This window comes from Columba livia, chromosome 4 (genome assembly GCF_036013475.1).
Source record: "Columba livia isolate bColLiv1 breed racing homer chromosome 4, bColLiv1.pat.W.v2, whole genome shotgun sequence".
Classification (NCBI taxonomy): Eukaryota; Metazoa; Chordata; class Aves; order Columbiformes; family Columbidae; genus Columba; species Columba livia.
The window spans coordinates 55,638,562-55,666,356 of record NC_088605.1 but is presented as its reverse complement, the minus strand read 5'-3'; the positions used below and the strand labels follow the sequence as shown (position 1 = coordinate 55,666,356).

Below are 27,795 nucleotides of genomic sequence, written 5' to 3'. Positions count from 1 at the left end.
CTGGCAGAAAGAATGTATGAGACAATGGGAAATCAAGATTAAATATTGTAGTAAGTAAACTGGAAAACATGAAGTGTTTAACACATTAAGTAATGTAAATTTGTCAGAAATGTCTTAAAAATTAATATGCTTTCAGCTTCTCTCAAGTAATCAGGCACTTGCTTCTAAAGAGTACACCGGTAACGCAGTACCTTTTTGTGGCTAAACTGACAAGCATTTCTTAAAAAGTTAAATATTGCTACATGTGTGAATAAAACATTCATTAATAAGTAGCCTTACAGTATATTTCCTTAGATCTAAATAAATATATTTTTTAAACATCGGTAATCATGCCTGAATTTCATCAGAGTAACAGCATACACTAAGCAACCTCATGTATGGTTAGAGAAGTGTCACATGGAAGAAAACCATCAATACATTTTACTCGTTAACATTACATTGTTGCACCATTTCAATTAACTCTATACTTTTGAGTTACATTTGTATATTACAACATCCATTATCAGAATATTCAAACACAAGTGAAATAAAACAAACTAGAAAAATCTGCACAGAAAATATTCCTAAAACATATTTCACAAGCAGACCTCAGACACTACTGTAAAAATAATAGTTCCACTGCCTCATTTACATGACTACATTAGATATTTGCCTTTTAAAATTTAAAATCAAATATTTAAGATTTACAGTAGGAATTTACGGCACGTGAACTGATAAACGTAGGTCAGGCATAGTAAGAACTGGCCACCGTAAATACATCTTAGCCAGAAGGTCAGTGTGTTATTAGTCCCAATTACGCTGAAGTGTAAGGAGCCTTCGTGTTGCAGACAATTATTCACTGTTGAATGAGCACAGACCACTGAGCTGAACACTGACTTCCATCACAGACAAAGGCTTACACAATAATGACCTATTCTGCCAAATTCTGTAAGGATTTACTTATTGAAAGCTTTCTTGGTTTCAGATCATCGATTCTTCTGGTGCAATATTAAGACACAAAATAACTGTAAGTATCTCCTAAATTTTAAGCATTTTTTTCTTTTTCTTTTTTTTTTTTTTTTTTAAGTTGACAAGTGTGCGATGTATTTTAAATGTATTTCAAGTTGCAAATTTTCTTTGGGTGCGAGTCAAATATTCTTAATACAACATGGGCCAGGCCAAACTGATGACCTCACTGTAATTTTAAAATATTTACATGAGCTCTAATTCCTCTTGGCACACAAGAATTCCTACAGATTTAATTCTTAGCATTCCATTTTTCAGCATTGAACAGCAACACAGGTGACAGATTGTCTGTTTCCCTATGGGATAATGGTTTTAATTCAAACCCAAAAGAAGTTAGCCTTGTTCCGCGCTGCCAGAACGATGCCCACTGCAGGCCTCCTATGCAATGAGCAAAAGACCAATAAAAGAGGATCAGAGACTTATTTTTACTTCTACTTTGTGAGCCAGGAAAGCAGTCTGCCATGTCAGTGTCATTCTATGGGCTCTGCTGTCTGAGAAATAATACCCATTCTCTTATGTTCCCCTTGAAATACCCAAGCAGAAAGGAAGAATAAGAGACTCTCAAAACCATGAAAGATCAGAGAGAGGGAGGAAAAAAGAGAAGAGATGATAGAAAGAATACAATCAATTTTGTAAGAGAACTTTAAAATCAGCTTGGCAGGGAGAAGACTTCAAATGGTTTCCCTCTTCATCCCCTGCAGAATGCAAATTGTTGGTGTGCAAAAAGAGCTGAGCTTCTCATCACAGCATAAGTGCCTTGATCTACAGATCCTCTATTCTCATATTTTCTCTCTACCTGTACCTGGTAGACTTAATCTTGTCAAAGACGAGTTGATGCTTTTTACACTTGAGGCCCAAATCAATGAAGTCTAAAATGTATTCATTACATATAAAAAAGGGACTTTGACTAAACTTAACCAAAATGCCATGACAAAGGCACATGCACGCCACTGACTGACAAATGCATAAACACAGTCTGAGGCAAACTAAGCAGCTTATAGACGATGTTCCAAAAAGATAAACAAGCTTATTAACATATCTCTTCTGTAAGTTACAGCTTAGCTGCAGATTTAAGCTCTATGGTACAAGACCATGATTTAAGAGCCTACATTCCTCTGAACCCTCAGCATCAGCTTCTTATAATGACATGATTATTGAATGTTTCCACAAAGAGCACTGGAAGCCAGGAAAGACAAAGGTTTTATTTTAAATTGCATAGTAAAAATAGCAAGTTATAGGTTATGGCTTTTATTAGACCAACTGAAGAGAAATGACATCTCCTTTTTTATCCTAGCTTTCATTATTTTTATTTCTGTTTTATTTAAATATGCTTGTATTAGCCCCCCAGCTCTTTTCCTAAAAGATTATTACTGAATAAGAAAACTGCTGGTTTAGGATATACTGAAATTGGAACATTAATTCATGTCCCTAGGGATCTTGGGAAAAAGCCAATTCAAGTCTTGAACTTTATCATGATAAACCCCTGGCACCCACTAATCACGAGATTGTATCTTCACAGAAGATAAGGGGAAGATTTTTGGCATGGGAATGAACACATACACCTAGTTGTTTGCAAAGCCTTGCAACCTGGCAGCCTTTCAGTAAGGTTTCACTCACATAGCTGTTACTGTATACTCTCCAGCTATGGCTGGGAAGTTGATAATCCTTAAGATATGAGGAGAGTTTTGATTTCTGACACAGCATTCCTGAGATAAATGCAGGATCAGAGAGATGCTTTGAAATTCCCAGAGATACCTCACTGGAAAACTGCTACATGGGAACAACTTTTAACAAAGTGTCTTTAAAAAGGAAAAAAAAAAAAAAAAAAAAAGATAACTCAGAGTTTGTGTTTGCCATCAAACAATACATTAAATGTAAACCAGACACAGAAAATAAGAGAGCATCCCAAACCCTTCTTTCCAAACTCTTCCAACGTACCTTAGTATTTTTGTGTATCCAGAGATACAAGCAACTCTACTACAGTTCCTTGTAAAATGGTTTTTCTTTCCCTAGCACAATTCCTTCCCGCTGCTGTCCCTAGGTGTCATTTCACAGCATAAACTTCTACTTTAAGCAAAGTTGCACTATATAAAGATACAGTTATCTACAAGTGATCATGAAACTTTCCTGTCTCTATAATACTAAATATAATTGTTTCATATACACAGTTATTCCATCTTTTTTATTAACTGATTTATTAGCTAGTTAGCAACATGCCTCATCACAGAGCAATACATTTACCATAGATGCAAGATTGTGTATGCCACTACCAGATGATAATTGATTGGAGGTAAGACTTCTACATTATTAAGTACACTTTTATCTACCTGACGTACCCAATAAATGATGGAAATGAAAAATCAAATCACATAGAAACACAGAGTTGCTGACATACTGACGTCACATGCAACTGCTGAAGGACAAAATATCTTATACTGGTTCATGACCTTTTTCTTACATGTTTAGCCCCACCTACAAAACACAAAAAGTCATAGAAAACTAATACTCACAAGTTATCACAGTGGAGCAATCCAGATAGCTACATAAACCTCTACCCTAAAGCCCTTGCCCTCTGCTCTTCCATTCACAAGCACAATGCTGTCTACTGCTTCAGTCCATGCACCCCTTTCACTTCTCTATATACATTTCTTCACCAGAGTGGTTTCTTTTCAGGATCTGATACAGTAATTATTTTGTGAGGTTAAATGAGAGAATGTCAATATTTGTGGTGAAAAATGGCTGGCACTTTGGAGGTGGAAAAAAGAGAGAGGAGTTCATCTGGGACAATGCAGCACTGGAAAATTAAAAGGGCAAAAGAGCAAGTAGTTCAACTGTTTAGTGACTTGCTTTAAAAAATACACTGCAATTTAAGTTTTTCTAAAAAATTATTTGAGTGATTTTGTAACTATACAGAAAAAAAGAACACAAAACTGCAAGTGATCAAAGGGTTGCTGCCAATGGCCACTATTTCATTAGTGAACATTTATCAAATTAAATTGCATCATTTCCTCTGATACGGTTTTGTAGGCATAATACACCTATGTCAGACATCAGGACTGCAATTGTCCAATTACTTCCTGTCTAGTTAACCTACTTTAAATCAACTCAAATTAGATTTGCACAAACAGTGCAAATCTCCAGTTTTAGCAATAGCTAAAAAATAACTCCTAGATGAAACATGCACTTCTGTACCAGATCTCCAGAAACAGGTTATTTTGTGATTCAAACCTCTACCACTCAGCAATGAACAATAGGAATTTCCTGCGGAAGAACATTAGTCACAAACTAAACCATTATGCTATTTCACATCGGCTGCACATTTGCTGTAAAGAGCAATGATCGGCCTCTCTGGAGAAGCACTAAAAGCACTTGGGCAGCAGCAGGGACACAGAGGCATGACAAGTTCTAAATGAGTGTCCCCCTTCTCCCAATTTTCCCCTTTGCCTCCATCCTCCGACTGCTCCCAAAATAAGTCCTCCTGTTCAGCATCATGAGCAGAACACAATATTTACTTTGAGACAAGAGCAAGGGGGCCCAATGCCAGCATACACCATCTGTGTCTAATCTAGCCAGACAACCAACACCACCTCTTCCCTCACTAGTGATACAGCAATCTGAGCTGAGAAGACACATTGTGACAGCTGTGTCCATAGTCCTGGCAGAGCTGCGCTCCTTTCTTGGGTCATCTATGTTTGTTAAGTTTGAGCAAGGCAGCCACAGACTGCAAAGACATCACAGCCAGAAGTTGTTCAAGAATAAGTGCAGGATCAGACACTGGTATGGTAACCAAGAATTCCCTCACACCAGATCAACTGCAGGATATGGATATGATCAAGGCTTTTCTAGAGGCAGGAATGCATTACAGGATTCTTTCTTTTGTCCTTTGTTTTCTTGGTTGTTATAGGGAATTCTGGACAGCTAAGAGCCAGTAAGCATAATAAAAGACAATGTGGCCTACTATACTTTGGAAAAGATAACTATCTAATGAAAACTGAGACGTAGGGGAGACACGAAAATTATTATCAGAAAAGACTTCAATCTAAAAGAAAAATAAAGTAAACCAAAGCAGGAATGTCCCATTTTAAATCCACTGCAGCAACTGACTATGAAGAAAGGCAGATATTTATTAAAATGAAACAAAATTTAAAAGTTACTTTAACAACAAAGTAAATCTAACAGCTTAGGGACATAGCTACTGCATGAAGCCTGAAAGATTTAAAGTAGGCCTTCAGCACCACAAGGCAGAACACAGATGCATTTTTTAAATGTATATTGGGCTATTCTACAAGTGTAAAGACACGAAGATGACTGCTCCATTGTTTTCTATCCATTTGTAACTGTTATTAAACCAGTAACAGAAACTAGATACAGCTTTGTGATCAATACACATGCTAATCTACACATCGTTGCTTTAAGTTATTTAATATCCATTTTATTTCCTGTGTTCTTTAAAACTGAGTAAATATGCACAGGACGGCCGCACTCATCTGCAAACACTGCAGTTAAGAACAGGAGAACAGGAAAGACTAAAGAACACCTTACACCCTTAATCTTTCCTTTTACTCTTGCAATCATTTCCAGGCAACTTCCTGGCCCTTCTAACTATCACTTCTGAGCTGTAACATCTATGGAGACAAAAGAGTTAACTCTTAAAAAGAGGACCTGACTTCAAGACCTTCAAGTATAACCCAATCCCCAGTCATTGTTCATTTCCACAGTCTTTTACAGCATAACATGACATCCCATGAATTGCAGAGCATACCTTCACGATGAACCTACATGATGTCAGCGGACTTTGTAGTAAACGCTTCTACTTGTAAATCAAAGCATCTCGATTATATTAAGTACTAGATGACACTATACATAAGACCTGGTGAAATGAAGTGGGATTGTTTTCTGTTCCCTACAGATATCTTAAGCAAAATTAAATAGGCCAAGTATTTCAGAAGTTAAATTTACCTGTCAAATGAATGGAACTGTACAGCCTGCTCAGCAGCTCCATCCCCAAGAACTCCAAGGAAGGTTGGTGGCAGAAGAGCAGGATCCACTGCAGTCCCATCAGCTGGTGTGCTTACCAGGCTTCTCAGGATGTCCTTTACATTGACATTTTTTGCAGCTGGCACAGAAGTTGCAGGCTTATTATCCTCAGTTCCTGCCTCACTCCTGCCCTCCTGAGACTTATTTACTTCTAATGAGAGTGTGCACAGTACTTCACTGATTGCATCCGGACCTGCACTGACATTCAGAGGTCCTGCTTCAGCAACACCACCAGAACTGTTGGTTTGCCCTGAAGCCGGTTCCTCCCCAAGACCAGAATCCTTTCTTTGTACAGATGCTGTACTTTCTGAATCTTCAGCAGGGGCTGAAGCTGAAGCACCGAGATCAGCAGACGGGTTTTCCGCATCTGTTCATAGCAAAGACAGAAAACACAATTTAAGTCTGTTGTTAACAGAATTGCATTCACCATATTGCTCCTAAAGAAATAACACCAATAGGTGACAAGTGAAATAATACAACTCTAAGTATCTCCTCTTGCCCACTTAGAGATCTAACATTATCTCTAAGTATTTAATAGGAAGCTCAGGACAGAAAAAAATTCCTTCTAATTTCTGAGAAGCCTGAAAAGTTGTAGCATCCAAAAATTAAGAGACAAGGAAAGAAAAGATATTGACTCAACAGTCAAAGAGTGAAAATTAATTGATTGTACTAAAGAAGAACAGGAGAAAGAAAAATACAGTTTTATGCTGGAAACAAAAACCTGCCAGTTTATTCTTATGCATACTTGACTTTACACAAGATGTTTCTGCAACAGGTATTCATGAATACTTAGCTACTTCAGTGAGACTGATCACCTCTACATAGCAAAAGCAACCTATAGATTAAGTTGTTCTCAGATCAGGAAAAGATACACACAAATACTGAGGCAAATTGAATACTACAGTGTTGTTTACTTAAGTAGTTACAACACCCATATTTCTATACAATCTCACATGAACTTCTTCAGAATTTTAAGATGCACAAGCCACATTATTTCATCTGGCCAAATAATTAACAGTTTACCAGCAGCAGGAGTTTCATTATTTTCATCCTCAGACTCCTTGAATGACTGGCTATGGTTTCGTGGTTGTCTTTCATTCTGGGGTTCCAGTATATCTCTGTATTTCGAAACCATGAGCACAGATATAAAATATACAACAGCCAAAGCCAAAAACTGAGCCTGTTTACTGTCCTCCTGTAAAACAAACAAACAAACAAAAACATTAAAAATATTAAAAATAAATTTTTAAAAAAGGAGAAATACACAGAATTTTCTATTACAATTTCAGCAGCATGCTCATTTTTCTGTAAAGTATGCCCAGCGCTACCATAAACAGACTGAGAATAAGCTGATATGTCAACCATGGAAGAACAATATTCTCTAATCACCGTTTGTCTCACTTATAAAGCTGGGGAACACAGCAATTGTATTCAAGTGCACTAATCCCTTCATTTTTCATTCATAAATATGACAACTTCAACTAAGGTGATGTATTTCAAGTACATGCTTTGAATTAGTGCAGGGACTAGGTCCCCTTTATTTACAGGTGTTCCCTCTGTTACATGTTTCCTCAAACGTGCTAAGATATTAACAATATTTGCTGTGAAGTACAACCAGGCAAGAATACTCAACAAAACTGTAAACCTATTTATAAACTATTGCATATGAATTAAGTAGAATGAACTCCAGAACCATTATTAAGGTTTTATTTCATCATCTGTTTGTCCAGATGGATGTATTGTACCATGTACAACTTAAGGAAAAATTGGCAGATATTGATTTGCATTACTGCTATAACTTTATGAAGAATTTTTAAGAAAATCTTAATATGAACAATGCCAGGTACTTCTCCAGCGTACTTGGTCACTCCTAGCGAAATGGAGGAAAGAACCACATCCCAGATCTGACTAGACATTATGATTTAGCCTAAGCCTGTCTTCTTGGACTGTTGAAGGAAGAAAAGCTTTGTATACTTCAGGATCACAGGAGAACCATTGAATATCTGTAACCTTACTAACCAATCAGTAAGAGAAAGGCTGGGGTTTTTTTGTGTGTATTTTAATGTTGTTGGTTGTTTGTTTTGTTCCCCCCCTCCATTTACCTAAGGGCTCAGGTACCATTCAACTTTTCCCTTTGAACAGTTCAAGAAAGTAAGTCAAACCAAGACAATTATAAAGGTCATTTTATTATTGAGGTGCCTACTAAAGCTCCACATTCCATAAAGAGTTCTTTAATAAGTGACACTGGGAGAACTTTACGACAAGTTCTCTATTAAGAACTAGATAACACAGCTGGATCTTATCTGTTACACTGAAGAAATAACCTATGTTCCCCTCAGCTCAAACCAAATCCTTAACTTTCACAGAATAAGACAGAAACAGTAAGGTAATAACAGGTTAGCATGAGGAAAGCACAGTCCAGGGTTGACAGAAATCCCCTATAATGGTAAGAATTATAAAGAATTTTCTTACTAGATGAATTTTTGCAAGGCAGTTTCCAGCTGTACTTCGTAAAGTTGTGATCCAGTAAACTGGCACAACCCATCCTGTTTTTTTTCTATTTTTGTAGCACTCCTTGAAACAAAGTACTGGAAGAGTACTACCGGAAGTACAGCTACTGGTGGTAAAGTGGAATCCCACCGAGTTCCTCCTATACAGGTTCAAATCATGCCAACCACAATCCTGTGTGCTGAACACAATTTAAGAAACTACATGCAAATCAAGCATAAACCATTTAGATGCAAGTATAAGTAGCTCAGATAAAAACTGTCTCATTATTTATCTGAGCTGCTTATACTTTAAAAGACTTTCAAAGTCTACTTTTTATCCACAGCTCAACACAGTAGCCAAAAAGCAGAGTTATTGCATCGTTTTACATTTGTGGAATAGAAAACTTGGTTGATTAGATATGCAAAGAAGGAGAAGTTATGTGTGTATATTGTTTTTAAAATTAAAAGAATAGTACACAAAATGCGCTTGATTTTGAAGATTGCATTATTATGATTATTTTTGTTGCCACCAATATGGAAAATTGGCTTCCTGTTACTCTTTTGCACACTGATACCGAAGTAGGGGTTGAAAGAAGCTTGTTTCAATCAATAATTGCTGTAAAGATAAAAACCAAAGATCCTTCATTATTCTGGATAGAACAAAAGTCCCTGTGTAAATCATTATACTTGCTAAATAGTCCAATTACTGTAAAATAAGTTCTGGTGTCCAGAACAAATCCACCAATGACTCATAGCCATTATTGCTTCTGTATTTGCTTACAGAGGTGTTTTTTTAAGCAATCAATCTCACTTTCTTCAATATCAGCTATAAAGTTGCTGACATAGAGCAAAGATATTTTTAGTCAACCCAAGACTAAAAAAATATATGCATATTTATAGCACATGCACAGAAATTGGTTCCTCTGGGGGGAAGTAAAGGAATTGGAGATGACCTCTAACTTCTAATTATCTAGAAAGATACTAATTTTTCAAAAGTACACATAAACATGTTTGATATAATATACAGTATACATAAACAATTTGTCTATGTACAGCACGTGGAATTATCTATTGTACCAAAGACAAGATATTTAATATACAATAGGCAGAATTCCAGAGAATCACCTCTTAGGAACACACCAAAAAGCCAGAACAGCAGGCAGAGACTTTCAACTCTCCCTCTTTCCAATCCCAAACATAACAGCTGCAGAGTATTATGTGTTCCTAATTACTGTGAGCAGAATTCAGTTTTTGTAAATTCAATTTAGCCAAACTGCGTAACACACAGCAAGTGTTCAGGAAACAGATACATGCAGAAATCTAGATAAACAAACAAACAAATACACACATTACTTGTAACTTACTATATCTCTGAACACTACTGCTCGAAGTCGATTAATATCCATATCCTGCAGAAGTCTGTCATGGTCTCGTACTGGAGAAATGCCACCAGTCACAATGTCTACTGGACTCTATTAAAAATAAAAATCATTTCAGATTGTGTTGTTAAAAGCATTCCACCAAGAATCATTGTGTGTACAATCAGCCACTGTGCATCATACCGCTATAACTAGAACACAAAGATGAGATACGCATTTAATCTTAAAGAAAAAAAAAAATCTGGCAAATTCTTGTGACAGATTGATTTTACTGTGGAAGATTAAATATGTAAGTGCTAAATTCACATATTGGAAAAACTACTTCAGATTCCCAGTGTTCCTGCTCTTCAGCTCTATTAAGGTATCAGTGCTGCAGCTATAAATTTAAAAAACTTACCCCTCTGTACAGAGTAATAATTACTGTCTTTTGTGTTCCTGAGTGTGCTCTTATACTTGCCTTTGCTGCAGACTTTCCTGTTCCTATAAAGCCCTGCACTGCTTTTTGATTCTTCACAGCGTCTCCAACAGGCTTCATCTGTGCATGCTGCTGACACTCCAAGCAATTTCTTACTGCTATCGCACATACTTGAAGGGAAAAGAAATGTTAAGAATTACTCTGGGAAATACTTTGCTCTATATCCCTTACAGAAATGTAACATACATTTCTGTTTATAACAAACTAAAAAGTAACACACAGTAAACACAGTAGCACATCAGTAAAATGATACTTTGCTTCCACAAACTTTAAGTAATCACAAAACAATGCTGAAAATTCTTTAATAATTTATAACTGATAATTAATACTAAACTACTAGAAGATATACGATATATCTCATGGATACTTCAAAGTAAGTTAGCATCCCTCATTGGAATTTTAACATGCATACAACCATGTGGCAGAGAAGTTGAAGACAGCTAACTTTCACAGACTAACAAAGAAGAAAGACAAGCTATACACTAGTGAAACAAAAGGCCATATTTGCTTCACAGTGCTCTGTTACTCTTGGACTGAATGTTCTGAAGTCAACACAATTTCTTTTTTTAGCTTCACAATTGCACCTGTTTCATCTTCTAATATTATTTTCAAAGGAAAAAAGAACTACCCCACCTCTATACCTGTTTGCATCCCATAAATCTTGTTCTACCTGCACAAAGTTTTAATTGCCTAGAAAGGGAGAGGAAGGCTAGTTACTGTTGAGGCTCTGAGCTGCTCTGACACTCATGCAACTTAAACCTTCATTACAAGAAGTCTTACAGCATGCAACTAGCATGAACAATCTCCTCCTGGACCTACTTATGTTCTTATATGTTCTCATTTCTGGAGAAGTCATTACTTCATTTTAGGTAATCACCATTTTCTTTCAATCCTATTTGATGCAAACATTCTACAATACTGGATAAAACTACTGCCTAATTTCAACCCTACACTTTAGAAATGTACATCTCTAGTTTTCACCATACTTTCATGTACTGACCTCAAGATTTAAACCTCTTTTCCACACTGTGTAAAAGTTCCTGGTTTTGTACATAGTACAAGATCTCTTTTTCTTAAAGCTGCTATATTCTCAGCCTTGACTATTCAGGGAACTTTAGCAAAAGAAGTATCTTCATGGATAAAATGAAAACATGCATCCACAACAGTCAGGCTACCAAACTTAATAATTTCTTTCATTTTAACTTTTTAGAGAGGAAAAGAATCCCAATGCATAAGCATTGTAGAATAAAGTAATAGTAAAATAGTAAAAGATCCCAGTACTTCTTTGACTAAATTTAATCCCGATTTAACAAAAAAAGAAATAAACCTTCAAGATAACAATTGCTAACTATTTAGTAACAGCAAGCTCCTATGCTCATTAAGTGGTTATATTTGCTTACCCAGACGAAGACATTGTCGCAGAATTCCTCCAGATGACATATTTTTCTCAGATTCAATATCAGTGAAACCAAGAGAGCTTGCAAAAATTAGCACATCCACAAGGTTGATTAATCTCTGGAGAAATGTTAAAGATGCTTCTACTGAAAGTCCTTGAGTTGGCTCAATATTCTCCAATTCATGCTACATAAAGAAAAATTGAAAGCAACATTTACTTCTTTACAACGGTGATATTCTTACAACTTAAATGAAGAAAAATGTTATGTTGGACGTCCATTTACAGTCGTATTCAAAAGCAGTAATTAGTCATGTTCTAGAAACAATCATTAGTATTAGGATTTAATCCTATTCCAGACCACTGTGGGACAATGAAGCTAAGCAACTTCTTTTTATGTCGTCAGGCAAAGAGGGCAGGCATCCAACTCATCTTAGAGGAAGAATGTAGGTAGAAAGGGAGGAAAGAAGTCTATGGAAATATCCCTCACGTACTCCTGTTTCCCAAAAGGACAGATATAATAGTGAATACACTGCATAAAGAAAGACATCTTCCAACAAGAGACAAATTTACAAATTAAAGTGGCATTTCTTACAGTAGCGGATGTGGCAGCAGAAAGCAATGGCAATATACCACCGCAAGCCATGATCATGTTGTCCATTACTTGAGAGATGAGGTGAATTGTGTTGTGCACAAATACGACGTTGTCACTGCTATTCACAAAGTCCATCACAGTTTTTGTAGAATGGCTGTCCAAAAAAAAAAAAAAAAGTAAAAAAAGTAAAGCAGGTTTAAAAAAAAACCAAAAAACACAACAACCCACATGTAGAATACAGCTTTCTTTCGTGGTATTTTAGCATTTTTTTGCTTTCATAAAACTAAAACCAAGACAGCAATGGAGCAGCAAATATCCCATGACCATAACATTCAACTGATGTACCCAAACTTGAAAATGTTCTTAAACCTCTCCAGATGGTAGCTTGTGAAAAATATCAAGATGTGTGGTTACTTATAATTTGGATGAATATATATTATAGGCTAGTCTATGATTCTTTGCTATAGCAAAAGTCACTTTACCAGCCAACATAATAAAGCTTCCTGAAAGTGTGAAATAGATTTGAATGAAATCTTTGGAAAAATAAAGTACTAAGGGCTTCTCAAATGAATTAAAAATCAACAACACAGAAGGAAATAAATCCTGTTAAAACATGGAAACTGATTTTCAAAACATAACCTAAACTAAAAATATATTTTAGCTATACCTGATGATGTCCTGAGAGGTTAATCTAGTCACATACTAAAAATTATTGTCAGACAAAAGTTCATATCAGTTTAAATTGTGTTTCAATTCAATTCAATTAAATACTTATATTTATTCATCCTGCCATCCTTTCTTACTGGGTCAGTATAGCTATATGTTTCAATTTAAATTCGACATACTACTAAAAGCTAGTAATAGACACCACTATTTAATAAGTTATTAAATCGGAACATTTAAATGCAGAACTACTACTGTTTTCAAAGATTTTTTTTTTTTTTACTAAAATCATCTCGATTACATTCCATATTCCTGTTACAAGTTAATTTTTAAATGCAGAGAATATCTCTGTGTTCACATAACCTTATCAAAGCAGTTACATCATGTGTGTAAATGCAGCAATAATAAACAGTATTTAAGATAGATTCTTTTCTTTAGTCCATATTTAGTTACTGATAAAAGATACAGACCCTTACATACAACAAGAACATGCAAATCATGATCCAATAAAAAACTACAGTAAGACTGCCATTGACTTAAATGTGGGCAGAATTTCAGTCAAAATAGGTGGGCAGAATTTCAACCAATATGAATTTTTGTTTGTAAAGAGTCTTTAAAAAAAAAAAAACCTGAGAATATTCAGCTCTAGACCACAAAATAATTAAGGTTACTAAATAACTAGTAAAATACCAGATGCACAAAATTCAAAGAGTGGCTCTCATGCAGTTTCAGCAAAATCTGAAGTTATTTATAAGTGAAACGACAGTCTATCTCATTCCATATAAAGAATATCAATTTACCTTCTCCACATCTGTATATCTGTTTCTATGGAAAAGAGTAAGTCTGTGAGCAGGCGCTGATGCATCAGTGACCACTTAAACTCAGGAATACGAAACACAGTTGACCTAGAGTCTCTTCTCTGCCCATCTGATGTAGCAGCTAGCTCTTGTCCTGAAGAATCTTGCTGTCCTGACGTCTGAATACACAGTTTGCAGACAAAAAAAAAAAAAAAAAAACACAAACAAACAAACAAAAACAAAACAATAACAAAAACCTGGTTATTAGTTTCCATGGCATACACTAAAATGCATTTAACAGACTTGAGATTTTAGATATTCAACAATTTTATACTGTACACACAGTTACAAATAAAACTAAAACTATTTCACAAATGCTATTTACTGGATACACCAAACCTATAAACTAGTCTACAGCTGCACTACCACACCTGCCAGTCTAGGTATACACAAGCAGCAACTCAACCTTACCACAGTTGCTGTAGACAGTGGTTTTGCTCCTTTAAGGAAGAATGGTGCAGAATGAAGAGCATCCATTAGCAGGTATCTCTGCAGAAGGGAAGTACTCAGATAGGTGACTATTTAACCATGAAAAGCTGAGTTAGAAAGTAAAGCCTAGGGGGATGAAGCACTGCAACATGCAACAGAAACCCAGTTTTAAATTACACTTGCACAAAGGTAGGCTGCTGTGATGAAATGACAACCCTGCCAAATGTTATGGTTTCAAACAAATATATATATAAGTTTTTTCTGTGTACTGGCAGAATAGCTAGTGTAAATATATTTTTGCAAGTTGCATTAAGATATGAAAGAAACTTAGTGCTATTCTGCACAAGGAATGTTCACTTCTCAATTATAAAAGTTGAGGTAAGAAAGCAGACTGAAAGAGTAAAAGGGAGGTTGACTAAAGAAGCAGAAGAAATTCTAGATAAAATCCCCTCAGAATATATAAATGTTTCTTTCTGCTCTTCAAACTTGAGAACAGAAGTACCAGCAAAGATGAAGTGTCCATCTAGCCAAAAACCCAGTCTCCATCAGCATCCCTAAGTGGATGTACAAGGAATAAAATCTTAGAGACTTCTCAGTATACAAATTATTATAGTAAGTATTATGGCTATTTTAATCAAGGATTGAAAGTATTCTTTCGACAATTCAGAAAAATCCACACACATTAAAATCCCCAAAACGTGTACAGGCACATTTTTTCAAAAATCTCATATAGGATCTTTTATTTTTTTAAGCTAGACACTGGAAGGACAGGTAGAATTTACCTCAGGTATGGATCTAGGGGGCAGAGGTGCTTCTAGACATGTGTTAGCTTTCAGTTCCAGTCTTTCTGTATCTGATGCGACACTAGAAACATCAAGCCTGGCAATTCTTTTCTCAGAGGCTCCAGCAGGCTCTGGCACATGTGCGTTTGCATCTTCTTCAGCTGTTTTGATTTTGCTAAAAACAATCTTTTCTTCCTCCATCTTCTTTTCCCCTTCTGAATCTGGTTGAGTTGCTACTTCTTCAACTGCAGAACTCACTGTTTCTGGTAAAGAAGTCGGTTCTCCGTTTTTCCCATCCACACCTTCAGTATCTTCGGATTTTAAAAGCACACATTCAGGTTGTTTCTCCATTGTTTCTTCCTGCTTTGTCACTTCACGTTCATTAGAGCTACATTCCTTGTTCATATCTGCAAAATCTTCCAATGGCAAAGGCAGACTACCTTCTTCTTTCAAATCAACAAAGCCATCTTCATCTTCCACCTCTACTGTTGATTTTTCCAGTCTTTCTGGACTTTCAGGAGTTTCTCCTTCCAAAGTAGTCTTCATTGGTAAAGAAGCAGCAGTGACAGCTACTGTTTCTTCCACAAACTCAAGAGCTTTGCTCACAGAATCATCAATTGCTTCAGCTATTCCAGTACTAATTTCTGAAACACTGGGCTTTATTGTGTCTGGTTCTGGAGTAATATCCACACTTTCCTGTGTAGTCTCTCTGTCTTCCCCCTCTAACTCTTCCCTGTGATTAGACACTGAATGAGTTCGTTGGTCACCACCTGATGAGGTAGTATTTGTCTCTTTCTTTTCAGTACTGCACTCCGTATCATCATCAATAATGCAGGAAGGAGCAGTAGAATCATCTTTTAACTCCAAACATTGCTGCTTTCCCTTGGTTTCAGCTTCTTTGCTAACTCCAGAGATTGTTCTAATCGGAGTTGAAGAACATATTCCACTCCCTTCACCTCCTTTTGCTTGATATTCCTTGTACATTTGAGAAAGACTCTCTTTGTGCATTTCAAAAGTTACCTAAAAGAACAGATTTAAAAGTACATTAGAAATTATATATTAATTACAGTTTTGGCTGAAAAAAACCACACATCATTGTTCAAACCACAAAGTTATACTACGAATATACTGGATGCTGTCATCATGATAAAAGAATGTCACATTTGAGAACACTTCCACCGAGAGCAAGTTTCTTGTGTGTACCTGTTATTCCAAGACGGAAGAAAGAAAATAAAAAGAGTAACACCAGAGTCAAAAAAATCCTAGAACGATCAAAAGGCCAGGAAAATAGATGTCTACTAAAAGTAATCAGAATGTTAAAGACTCCTTCCAGTAAAAGAAGCTAAAATGTTTAAATTATTTAGAGTCAACACTTGCATTATATCCTGGGCTAATTACAGTCATGTGTAATTAAGAGTTATCTGTGCTACTTGCATTCATGTAATTGTATAGGATGCAGATAAAAATGTGACAGCATAACAACCAGAGGATTACTAAATTTGAGATAGCTGACAATTGCAATTTTTTTCTAAGACGGGACACTGTGACAAGTGGCAGGAGCTCTTACTATATCTGAGTTTTCACACCATACACCTTGCGCATGCTCAACAATCCACAAATTAAATAAACTTTCAAGAAGTTTACATAAAAAAACCATACAAATCCACGAAGTCAGAGCAGAGAAAAATGTGTAACAAAGCCAAAATCCTGGTGATCTTCTAAATTATACCTAAAATTCACCAGCGAACTTGTCCCTGGTGAATGATATTCATGCAGTGTAAAAAGCACATGAAAACAGCTACACAATCTGACTGCAGTGAGAAGACATTCCTACAAACAAGCTGAAAAAAATTATTATTGTTTTTAGGTATATAAAAAGAAGTCCAGATAGAAAAATTATTTATATTCATACTGATAAAACCAATTTGCCCAAATAAATAGCTGTGTGTTAAAAGAAAATCTCACTAGACTAACTGAAGTTTTTATTACACTGTCATTCAGTTTAGTTTATCCATACCTTCTATGTAGAATTTAGATTTATCTTCTATAACAGGAGTGTTTATTCATCTGTAAGCATAGTTCTCAAAATTTTCCCAACATATAAGCTGCAACTGAGGGTTTTATTTTTTAAATTGTTTTCTTTATCATAAAGATTTTCCATAGACAAAGCAGAGCATTTTACTAAATATATTAATGCACATTTTCTTCTCTTACATACTAAACTCATTCATTTGGATGTTACGTAAAAATTCCATGTACATGGTATTCAAAGTGACAACAAGTCAGTTGTTGTCAGGAATATTTTCTCTTGATACAATACATGTTAGTCAAAATTAATTTAACTTGACAGGTTAAAGAGGTACTAGAAATCATAGTCAACAAATCAGAGAAGAGCAAAGAAAGAACAAAGGTAAAAAGGAATATTCTTGGTGAGTTGTGTTGCCAGCATTAGCTTTTTAAGACACTATTTTCACCATCAATCAAATATATATTAAAGTACTGTAGGAACAGTGTAGTATCCTAACACATGATGTGAAGCATGGTATTCATTCAAGTTGTTTTAATTGAAACTTAAGTCTCTAGCAATAAAACTGGGTTATCTTCTTCCTCCTGTTTAAAAAAAAATAGTCCTCTCGTACTAGTTTTATGTCAGTTATGTACAACCGAAAAAGGGTGAATGATTACAAATGATGGAAAGTTCATCCACCTGTCACAACGGATCTGTAAAATATTTGATTATAGGGTATTACTAAATCGAGTGTGTGTGAGATGTAATTTTATAAATACTTTCTCCTGAATCTCCTCTTAACTGTACCACAGTACGTCAAAAGCAACCAAAATATATCATGCTTACTAAAATATATCAGGCTTATTAAAGCCCTCCCTTGCACTTTCGTTTTCAAAAACATGATTCGACCAAAACTAGTACCTTTGTCTAATCATTTTAAAGAAGAAATCTTGACACCTTGAGCTTATCTCCAGTCAGCTTTCCCTCTGCTCTCTCTCCCTGTTGCTTCCTCCATTTCTAAAACTACTAATAAGTTTTATTCTGACAAGCACTAAACAGACATTCAATAAAAATACTGTTGGTTGATTTCAGCAAAATGTATCATATGTTCTTCCCAGAAAGCACACTGACCCACAATATGTACATGTATTACCTACAAAATGCAAGTACAGCTGTAATAAATCTGGCATAACATAGCTACCTTTATCCATTTCTGTCTTCAGTATTACATGCTATTGCAACATTCATACTCACTTTTTTAGAACTGTTAAGCTACATCCAAGTATGAGACCTGAATTCTACTCTGGTTATGCACTGCTTCCAAAACGGTTGAACAAGTCTCAGGCCTAGCCTCAAAATATTATTTCACTAGTTCCCTTGAACCAAGGGCAAAGCAAGACAAAGATGAGATTAGCACTTTTCTTCTTCCTGGGGTTCATTTTTGTTGGGGTTTTTGTTTGTTTGTTTGTTGTGGGTGTTGTGTGTTTCTCGTGTGTGTGTGTGTGTTTTTCTGGAAAAGGGTAAATGAGGAAGACACATATGTCAAATTCTATTACTGCTGCTGCCATCTCTCCCCAGTAAAAATGGGGATAGACACAATGACACAAAGATGATCACAAGAGAATGGCTGGAAGGACCTGTTACAAAACATTATTTTCTTCAGTGCTGAAATTTGAGTGCAATGGTGAATAGTATCTGACTCACAGAACATGTTCAATAACAGTAATAATTCAGTCTTAATGGATTAAATACTAAAGATGTTTTGCATGGCTGGCAGTTACTAAATCCACCTTGCAAAAAGATCACATTCACAGCCTTGCAAAGTTACATGAAGCAACACTTGATACTTAGACTGGCCCCTAGGAAACACAACAAACTTTAAGAGCAATGTAAAGTTCCAAGTTCCAGGAGTCCTATCTACATAAGTGCTTTTATAAATTACCAACCTGGTTAAAGTAAACTGCAAGCATCAAACAACGTAACTTTAACTGCATTCTGAAAGTGCATTATCAGTTCTGTTATAGATGCTTTCCCCACTGCAGTTCAAGGAATCACTGAGGTTAAGGCCAGAAAGTAACATCAAATCATCTAGCCCAGCCCTTGATTTAAACCCACTTTCCTACACATTGAGCACAATAACAGAGATTGGATTACAGCATCCAGGAACTTGTTCAGCCCTGGTTTTAAAAATTAAGAGCTGAAATCTCCCACGAATCATTTGTTGCAAATCTACTCTACCATCTAAAAAAACAAAACAAAACCAAATTTAAAAAGGTACCTTTATTTTGAAAGCCTAGCTTCAATATCTAGTCACTAATTATGTCTGCATTTCTGAGTTATTAAAAATACCTCACTATGGAAGAAATACCATGTTTTCAAGGGTTTTTTTCCTATGATATACTACAAAAATAATGTTTATGAAAGTCCAAAAAATGGACAAGTAACAGGATCATCTAAAAAGAATAAGCTTTCATTCTGAAGGACTAGAAACCTTCTTGTGATCCCCTTCTGCAACCTTATCAACTCTTCAAAAAAATCTATAATAATGTGTTCATATTTTCATGCATCATTCTAATATAAGTCTCATTAAATTCACATGCAAGAGTAATAACAATCTACTTTATGGCTCCTCACTTTCCATGCCATGAACACAAGCAGAATCTGATAAAAATCTACGTTGATTTAAGAACAATACAAGAAACTGCAAAGAGACATGCCCTGGTAAAGAAAATTAGATAGTACAGAACTACAGCAAAGCATCAAAAGCATCACACCCCACACCCCCCAAAAAAAAAGCCACTTAAAAAGGCAGGCAATTTCTATTTCTGCCATAAACATAAGAAAGAATTCATGTTACTTAATAATTAAAATGCATTAAATACTGTTCTTTAAATAATATTTAAATTAAAATAGCAACGCACAAGTTTAGGCAGTCTACCTAAAACACAATATTTTTCAAACTTGCATTTCAAGCTTGTGTTTTTCTTATTTACATAAAAAAGAAAACAGATTTAAGAAATAATGCTTTGTAATATCCAGCTTTTCAACAACTCTGTCTAAACAGTTCTGCTCACTATATTAGTTTGTAATTGGTTTGACAAAAAACCAAGAAATAGTGGTAGTATTATTGTGACGGCACTGGACAATTCTTCCCCCACACTTCCTTTCCATGACATGGCACTTATGAAGCACACAAGTTCGCTAAGCCAAACAATACACTCTACCAAGAAAACACCTAAGGTTAACAAAAGCAGTACAAAAGACAATGCAAAATGAAGTAGAAATTATTATTATTAAATACAAATAGACAGAGATAGTATATAGAGGTATTAAACATTAGTATCTACAAGCATGAAACAATTTACATGACAACTGTCAGCTTGGAGAACCTTAAATGTACTTAAGTCATGTCATTTTTTATTTTACTTAAAGCATTTGCAACTGTAATGCTGATAATACAGAATTAATTACTAGAAATTGTTCTAAATTAGAGAGCTAAAAGGCCAATCATTAATCTTCACCATCATTTGATGGTTAATCCATAGCTGTTTGAAATGCTTGGAATGCATCTCTACGCACTACTAGTTAAAGACACTTGTGAGCTAATACCTGCAACATTTGCTTCTGCCATTAATTTTACCTTAATTTGACATCCAACATTTACTAATTGCCTAGGAGAAAAATCAGCATATAGCCATGAAAAAGGTTAAGATGATTGACATTTTCATTAGAGAACACAGGGAAAATATTTTGACTATATGTTAAGATTTCATCCTTTTTTTCATCATCAAGTGGGCAATTTCATAGAGCAGTGAGAGGAAGGGAATGTCTGCCAGACAGGTCAGACAATTATATAGCACTGCTGTGCTGTTTCCTTACAGAGTCTGCTCAGTGCAAACCAGCTCCTGTGCTGCTGATGCCATCAATAAACTCTTCATAATTCCAGAAAGCGTTACAACTTTTAAAATCTTAACAAGGACTTTATTGATCTGCTTTTCCACTTCTCATGCAGCAACACTAACTGTTCAAAAGTGAAAACTGATCTCCAAACAAAAACAGGTCTGTTTAGACAGGAGGCACCAATATCTGAAGATACCAAACCTAATTTTCAGTTCTGTGAAGTGAAAGATAGAAAGGTACTGTGTACGCCATACACTGACTTACAGTCTGTAACCCATGGACCTGAAGAATCTCTGGGTTATTTCAGAGTGGTTTACAGAAGAAAGCTAGGAAAAATAAATTCACATATATCACGCAGGACACTACATATGAGATGTTTCTAGGAGTCTGTGCTTCCACCAAAAAAGCATTCACTGACAAACAAGTCAGGAAAAGGAAATGAAAACCACTGTACCGAGAGATTTTCATGTTCCTGCACTTTCATTTAAGCAGCAATATTTTTGCTGGCTTTCTCCTCAGCTTGAGAGAAAATATACATGCAAATAATTTCTAGAAAAAGAAAGCAAGTGCTAATCAATATAATTCATAAAAGTCTTCACTTATCTGAGAGAAAATTTCAAGTATGTTGGTAACATTTTATTTTGAAATCACGTCAAGTTATAGCTTACTGTTACATCACCATACAATAATAAATTGAAACAGCATGCCAAACATATCTGCTCATTTTAATTAATGCTTCTATTGCTTTTGATTTGTTTAAATTGCAAGACTTGAGTACATTATCGTCTCAAGGTATACATTTCCGAGCTGTCTCAATCCCTGTCACCATTCCTTCAGTTCAGTAGACTGTCAAATTCCCCATGGAGTGCTACTGTGCCTTGTACACATTCAATATTTAGTTAGTAACAAAAATATGTTGTCGATAAATTCAGTGTTTACCACTCTTCATTGTGGTAAATACGCGACTATATGTCTTGTGCACAGCTCTCTTTGGCCACAGTTTTCCAGTGTCTCCATGTGCTGTTCACAGCCCTGTAGGAGAGACCCCACATCCATCATTCCAACCTACGGCCCAGAGGCACAATTCAGTCTCTGCAGCCACAAGCCAAACACAGTACGGATGAGGTTTGCCCCAAACTCTGCAGCAACAGCAAAGGAGGCCACTAACAATTCTTCAGGTTGCAAACACAGGTCACATCTTCCAATGATTTCCATACTACAGTATAGGAAATGAGAATTTCTCCTCTCTTCGGGTCACTTTTGCTTAGGAAGACTTTCTGCCTCTTCATGCATGAGTTCTTTCCCCTGAAAATGTTTCCCCATCTCTTCTTTTAGGGCTTCTGTGTTGCTTCATCTATCCAGCTTGTACTGTTCTTTCCTGCTTCACAAAGTCTCAGCTTACCTTGCTCATTCTATTCCTATACCCCATTTCACACTTTTCTTTCTATGTGACTTAGTCAAATTTAGCATCCTGCAGCTTTATCTATGACATTCCACTCAAACTGAGGGAATCCCGTAAGTGGTTCAGATCCCCCCTCCCAACTATTCTGCCTGCTGAATAATGAAATTACTTTCTTCTCCTCTGAAGCATTGATTAGGAAAAGCCTGCCCAACTACTACAAAAGAACCTGTAACAAGGAAACACCTGGAAAAGGTGGCAGATTGAGCCATAACCACACATATTGGAGCATACACAACTTCAAAGGAAGACGCACATTCTAGTGTCCAAGTTCCTTCTGCTCTCCCTAAGTCAGGTGAAGCCCCCAAGTACCATTTATATCTAGAATAACCAATATTTTTGTATAAATAACTACTTATACCATAAGAACGAATCCCATATTTAACCATTTCGAGTGTGCTTTGCTTCATTGATACACTGGGTATATCCCAACTGAAACCCAAAAATCTGCAGTAGTACAGTGACCCTCCTGGCCAGAAGCCTCTGCTTCCTCTCAGTGCAATGCAGACACTTCGCAGAGGACCAAAGAACATCTGAAGCCTTCAAAATGAATTAGAGATACTAATGTGTCTACATAGCACAGCAGGAGACCCTACCTTCTTCAAAACAGGGGAAAAAAAACCAAACTGGAGACAAAACCATCCTCAATAACTCATAAATGGTCAATGGGATTTGGACTGAAGAGATCCTGATGGCCTGCTACTTTTGAAATTACTGAGCCGTGTTCACTTCTCTGCAAATTAGTTTTTAAATTACCATCATATATTAACTGCTCCACCACCTATCTTTGCTGCTTTTGCCAGTTTTCCCTCATCTAACATACTGATGAAAAAATCAGGCAAAGACATGCAAACTCTGTGAACACTTTTTTTTCTTCTGCATTAAATGAGTTGGGCACCAGAGAACACACAAATTTACTTCACATGCACGGATGTTTATTACAATTATACTTCCTTAATACCAAAAAGTAGCGATTATTTAGAAATGCATTGTATGTTCAAGTCACAGTACTAACATTAAGATTATACGTCTTCGTATTTAGACTGCTGAACAAAATTTTTCCACTTACACAGCAATTTACACTTATACAGCAATAAAACTGTAGTTTGTACATATTAACATTTCTGAGTCTTAATTAAAATTTTTAGAGCTGCTAAAAAAAAAAAAACAAAAAAAAAACAACAACAAAAAACAAACACACACACACCACTACCCAAATATATTTACCTGAATCACATGGTAACATGAAGCAACTTTTGAGTAGTAAAATATATTTAAATGCCTGAAATAAGCAAATGTTAGTTCTTCCCAGTCATTTAAAACACTGAGATAACTTAGGAGTGTATTACACTGTGTAAATCTTTTAAAACTTGGGGAAACTGAAAGGTCAAAAAGGCAGGTTTTGCACCATTCTTAACTTGTTTCCTATTATTAACCACAAAATTATTGGTCATTTTTACGAAGTAACATGACTAGACAGATAAAGTCCAAGGCCTAGTGACCATGGTTACAGTGTTTCAAAGCCAGAAGCTCTTAGATGCTTTCATATATTCAGCACTGGCCAATTAGAACAAACTGAATTGTGATTTAATTTTTTCATTAACATTGTTTTATTCAATTAGAAGCCACAGATTTTAAATACACTTGTATACATTGTGTCACTATTTTGCAAACATCAAAAAATAATATGGAAATGAGCAAAATACATGAGTAACACTAAGAAATTTGGCTTTAAAAAGGTTACACGCACCTTCTGAATTCTGAGTACAAGGAAACCAATGTAGGGCAATTATGCGGGAAAAGCCGCTGCTGCTTATAAAACGTTGTGCAGCTGTTGGAGGAGAGGGTTACAGTGACAAACAGCTTCCCTGCTACAAAGGTGGCAGGAAATCTATCAAACTGGACAATAAAATTGCAATTGAGTTTCTTTGGCTTTTTATAGCAGCTGCATGTATCTTGATGTGTAGCTCTGCAAAACCTATCCAATTCTGTAACACTAGTCCTTTATACACTAGTTCTTTATCATAGAATGGTGCTGTAAATTAGAGGCAAGAATGGTGCAAAGGGTTGTAAAAAGGAAAAATAAGCACTAACCCAATACAATTAGAGATGAAATAATAAAAACACAAATTGGTTATTCTCTTAGCTACGTTAAGGAAATATTTTTGTTTCCATAATTCCCACATTACTTTGAAAGCATGCTAGAAATCAAAATCATCAGAGATGCACTTAGCATCAAACCATTTGCCCACTGAATTATGTTCACACCATGTCATATGTGGATCTACATGAATCTCAATATTAGTGTAACAGGATACAAGAATATTCAAAATAAGTAAAATTAGAGGGATGAAGAATTCATTTTAATTAGATATTAATATCAATTTAAAAGGACACTTTCAAGTGATTAGTAAGGGTTTACCACAAAGAGTTTTTTTTGCGATTTACCCTAATTTATGCATATGTAATTAAAATATAGTTATGAAACATCACCTTGCTTTATACTGCTAGTTGTATAAATTGCATATATTATTAATAAATGTTCAAATGGTAAATGCATAATAAAGGTGAAAAAATGCAATTTTAAAATCCTTGAGTATTGCATCTTCATTCATTGCTCTATTACTAAGTCAGTTTCTGGATGCTTTTGTTTAATCATTTTCACTCAGGCTTCTGGAACTGGATATTAGCACCAATGTCCAAACAAACTGAACTGCTTTACAATTCCTTCAAAATTACAATCCACTACAAGCTTAGCCTGCACTCACACACTTCTAACCTCACCATCGTTCAGTTTCCCCCGAAGCAGGCTGGAAGAACACACAGTCCTCCTATGTTGACTGGAAAGCCAACAAGGTCAGACTAACACAGGAAGTTACTTCTAGAACCAAGGACACCTCATTATACTAGCGGGCCAGGAACCAAAAATGAGAAACACAAAGGGTGAAGCATATTGTATTCTCATTCATCCCTGCACTGCCTTTCAGGAGAGAAAAAAGAAAAGTAACAGTATCTGTATTTTTTTTGGTTGTTGTTGTATTTTCTAAAACCTGGGGTATTCTTCTTAGCGTTTGGCTGTGGCATCACAATAGTATATTGTGATGTATATTGTATATTGTCTATGAACTCTAGACAATTGATTAGCCACATTAAGTCACTGAAGACAACCAAAACTCCATATAACCATTTCGACATAGAAGCCGTTTAAATGAGATTTCCTACATTAACATTACATTAAAACATACAAAAAGAGTCTAAGAATAGAATTAATGCTTATAAGATAACATACATGATAATTTTTAAATTCAATACACCAAAGGTCTGTATAACAGAGGTACAAAAGCGGTCTTCCTTCATCTCTACATTTTTTTCCCCAGGACAGTTCCCCAACGATCACAGAAATGCTTTAAATTATGCCAGTTTCTATAAAAGCACATTAGGGATCTTCACTCTGGCTACAGCTTGCCATTGTACAATCTACTCCACCCATACTCTCTGCATCCTGGGCGAAAGAGAGGACCGCAGACACGACAAAAGAAGATTAAGGATATTTCAACAACTAAAATGTGATCTTTGCAAGGGTTAAAATTTGGCCCTGAATTCTTTGCACCTAGAATCCATTTAGCTAAGTGACTATTTAATGATATTATTTCGCTCACTTTTATTACATATCTCTCTATATTGGTTTCCCCATAGCCCAATAATCCTCTATTGAGCTATGTATGCGATAAATAAACCGAGCTGCAAAATAACAGTATACTTGCTGTCTGCAGAGACCGACTCTGAGAAAAAAAAAAAAATCATACAAAATCAAGAACCTCAGAAATGCTAACAATACCTTAGAAACGTAAAATTATCTTCAGAATTCACAGATTTTGCACCGTTGAGTTGCACACATTTAGAAATACATAATTTATAAATTAATTCATTCTAAATAAATATTTTTGATAAAACAGAATGATTACAAGGCCCACGCTGGCCTTACTCTTTTGTTCAGAAAAAGGCAGGGCAGTTATCTTTCACACTGTGCCTTGTCCAAAGATCTACTAGTAACTTTTATGATATAATTCTGGTTGTAACAACAACAACAACAACAACAAAAATCAGACAGAAGAATAATGAAGGCTAATAACCTTATTCATGCAGCAAGCATTTGTGTTCTCACCCTGTGTTCCATGACAGCTTAACAGCTGAAGCATCTGTCTTAACTCCGATTTCTTTGCTTTTTACTGGTTTGTTTTACAGTCTTTTGATGTTACTAAAAGGGATTTCTGTTTATGAATAGATATGGTGCGCCACCTTGTGTTCATGCCATTATTAAAAGCCAGGAGCGGCACTAACATTTTTCAGAAATGCTCATGAAATATGATTTTCTTATTTTTGAAATAGGTGCCATTTTCATAGTAAACTAATCCTATCACAACCTGAGCAACAACAGCAACAAATATTTAAGTGTTCAAACAACAAAATTAACATGTGATTGTCAAATATTTGAAAGTTATGCTCAGTAACAGGTATAAACACTGGGCTTTTATTTAACTACCAACCTTCATTTCAAGACTATCTTACTGTATTATACAGCACTTTTAGACTCTAAATCAAACAACACAGCATAACAAAATTTCCCAACCATTTCAAACACTCACCTTTGAATGTGTGATTGACAGTGTATCCACCCAAACACGCCAGCCACCCCACTCATATTTGATTGCGTGGTAAAGCAAAATTCGAAATATGGTATACACCATCTCAGTTATCTTCTGTTCCTCAGAAGTCTTGGGATTAAAACAGCAAAGGGAAAGCATCCACTCCTGCCAGACAGAGCACTGCAACAAACTCCTGCAATATACACAATGTTATTTAATCAAGTTTCAAAATATATCTTAGAAATACACATCAGCTAAGTCAGGAATTCAACATGTTTCAAACAACTGCTATGTGCAAGCTTCTCTAATTTTACATATTGAAGATTATACTACAGAATTTGCTGAACAGCAGTGAAGCTGTATCTGCTTAATGAGGCTAATTTACTAGAAGACCTTGTTACTTACTTCATATACATGTGCACATAGAAAGCTATCTTACCTCCTATTTTCTCTGCTGTTATTAAAAAGTTTAATCATATCCGAAAGAAAGGCTCGCCGAACCTCCAGAGTGTCTGGACAAGGTGGAGAATTACGTAGCAGGATTGCAATAACCTTCAAAATCTCTGTAAAACAGTTCATGAGAAACAAAATATTAGTAACCAAGCACAGCATAAAAAACAGGACATCTTCAAATATTGTTTGTCCAAGAAACGCAACGCTACATAAAAAGAAGTTTTA

At 35.7% G+C, this 27,795-nt stretch overlaps 1 protein-coding gene across 4 annotated transcripts in view; it reads right to left on the bottom strand.

The window, feature by feature from the left end:
- The window catches only part of LRBA (LPS responsive beige-like anchor protein), a 409,013-nt gene that overhangs the window by 318,690 nt on the left and 62,528 nt on the right, over positions 1-27,795 (bottom strand). For all 4 annotated transcript variants that reach the window (XM_065061876.1, XM_065061878.1, XM_065061877.1 and 1 more), the window contains exons 20-29: positions 27,557-27,680; positions 27,118-27,310; positions 15,105-16,124; positions 13,837-14,012; positions 12,374-12,527; positions 11,786-11,966; positions 10,368-10,495; positions 9,896-10,003; positions 7,066-7,237; positions 5,965-6,409 (exon numbers count right to left, since the gene is read on the bottom strand). In XM_065061876.1, coding sequence (XP_064917948.1) covers positions 5,965-6,409; positions 7,066-7,237; positions 9,896-10,003; positions 10,368-10,495; positions 11,786-11,966; positions 12,374-12,527; positions 13,837-14,012; positions 15,105-16,124; positions 27,118-27,310; positions 27,557-27,680 — 2,701 coding nt within the window. The remainder of the gene's footprint in view (positions 1-5,964; positions 6,410-7,065; positions 7,238-9,895; positions 10,004-10,367; positions 10,496-11,785; positions 11,967-12,373; positions 12,528-13,836; positions 14,013-15,104; positions 16,125-27,117; positions 27,311-27,556; positions 27,681-27,795) is intronic.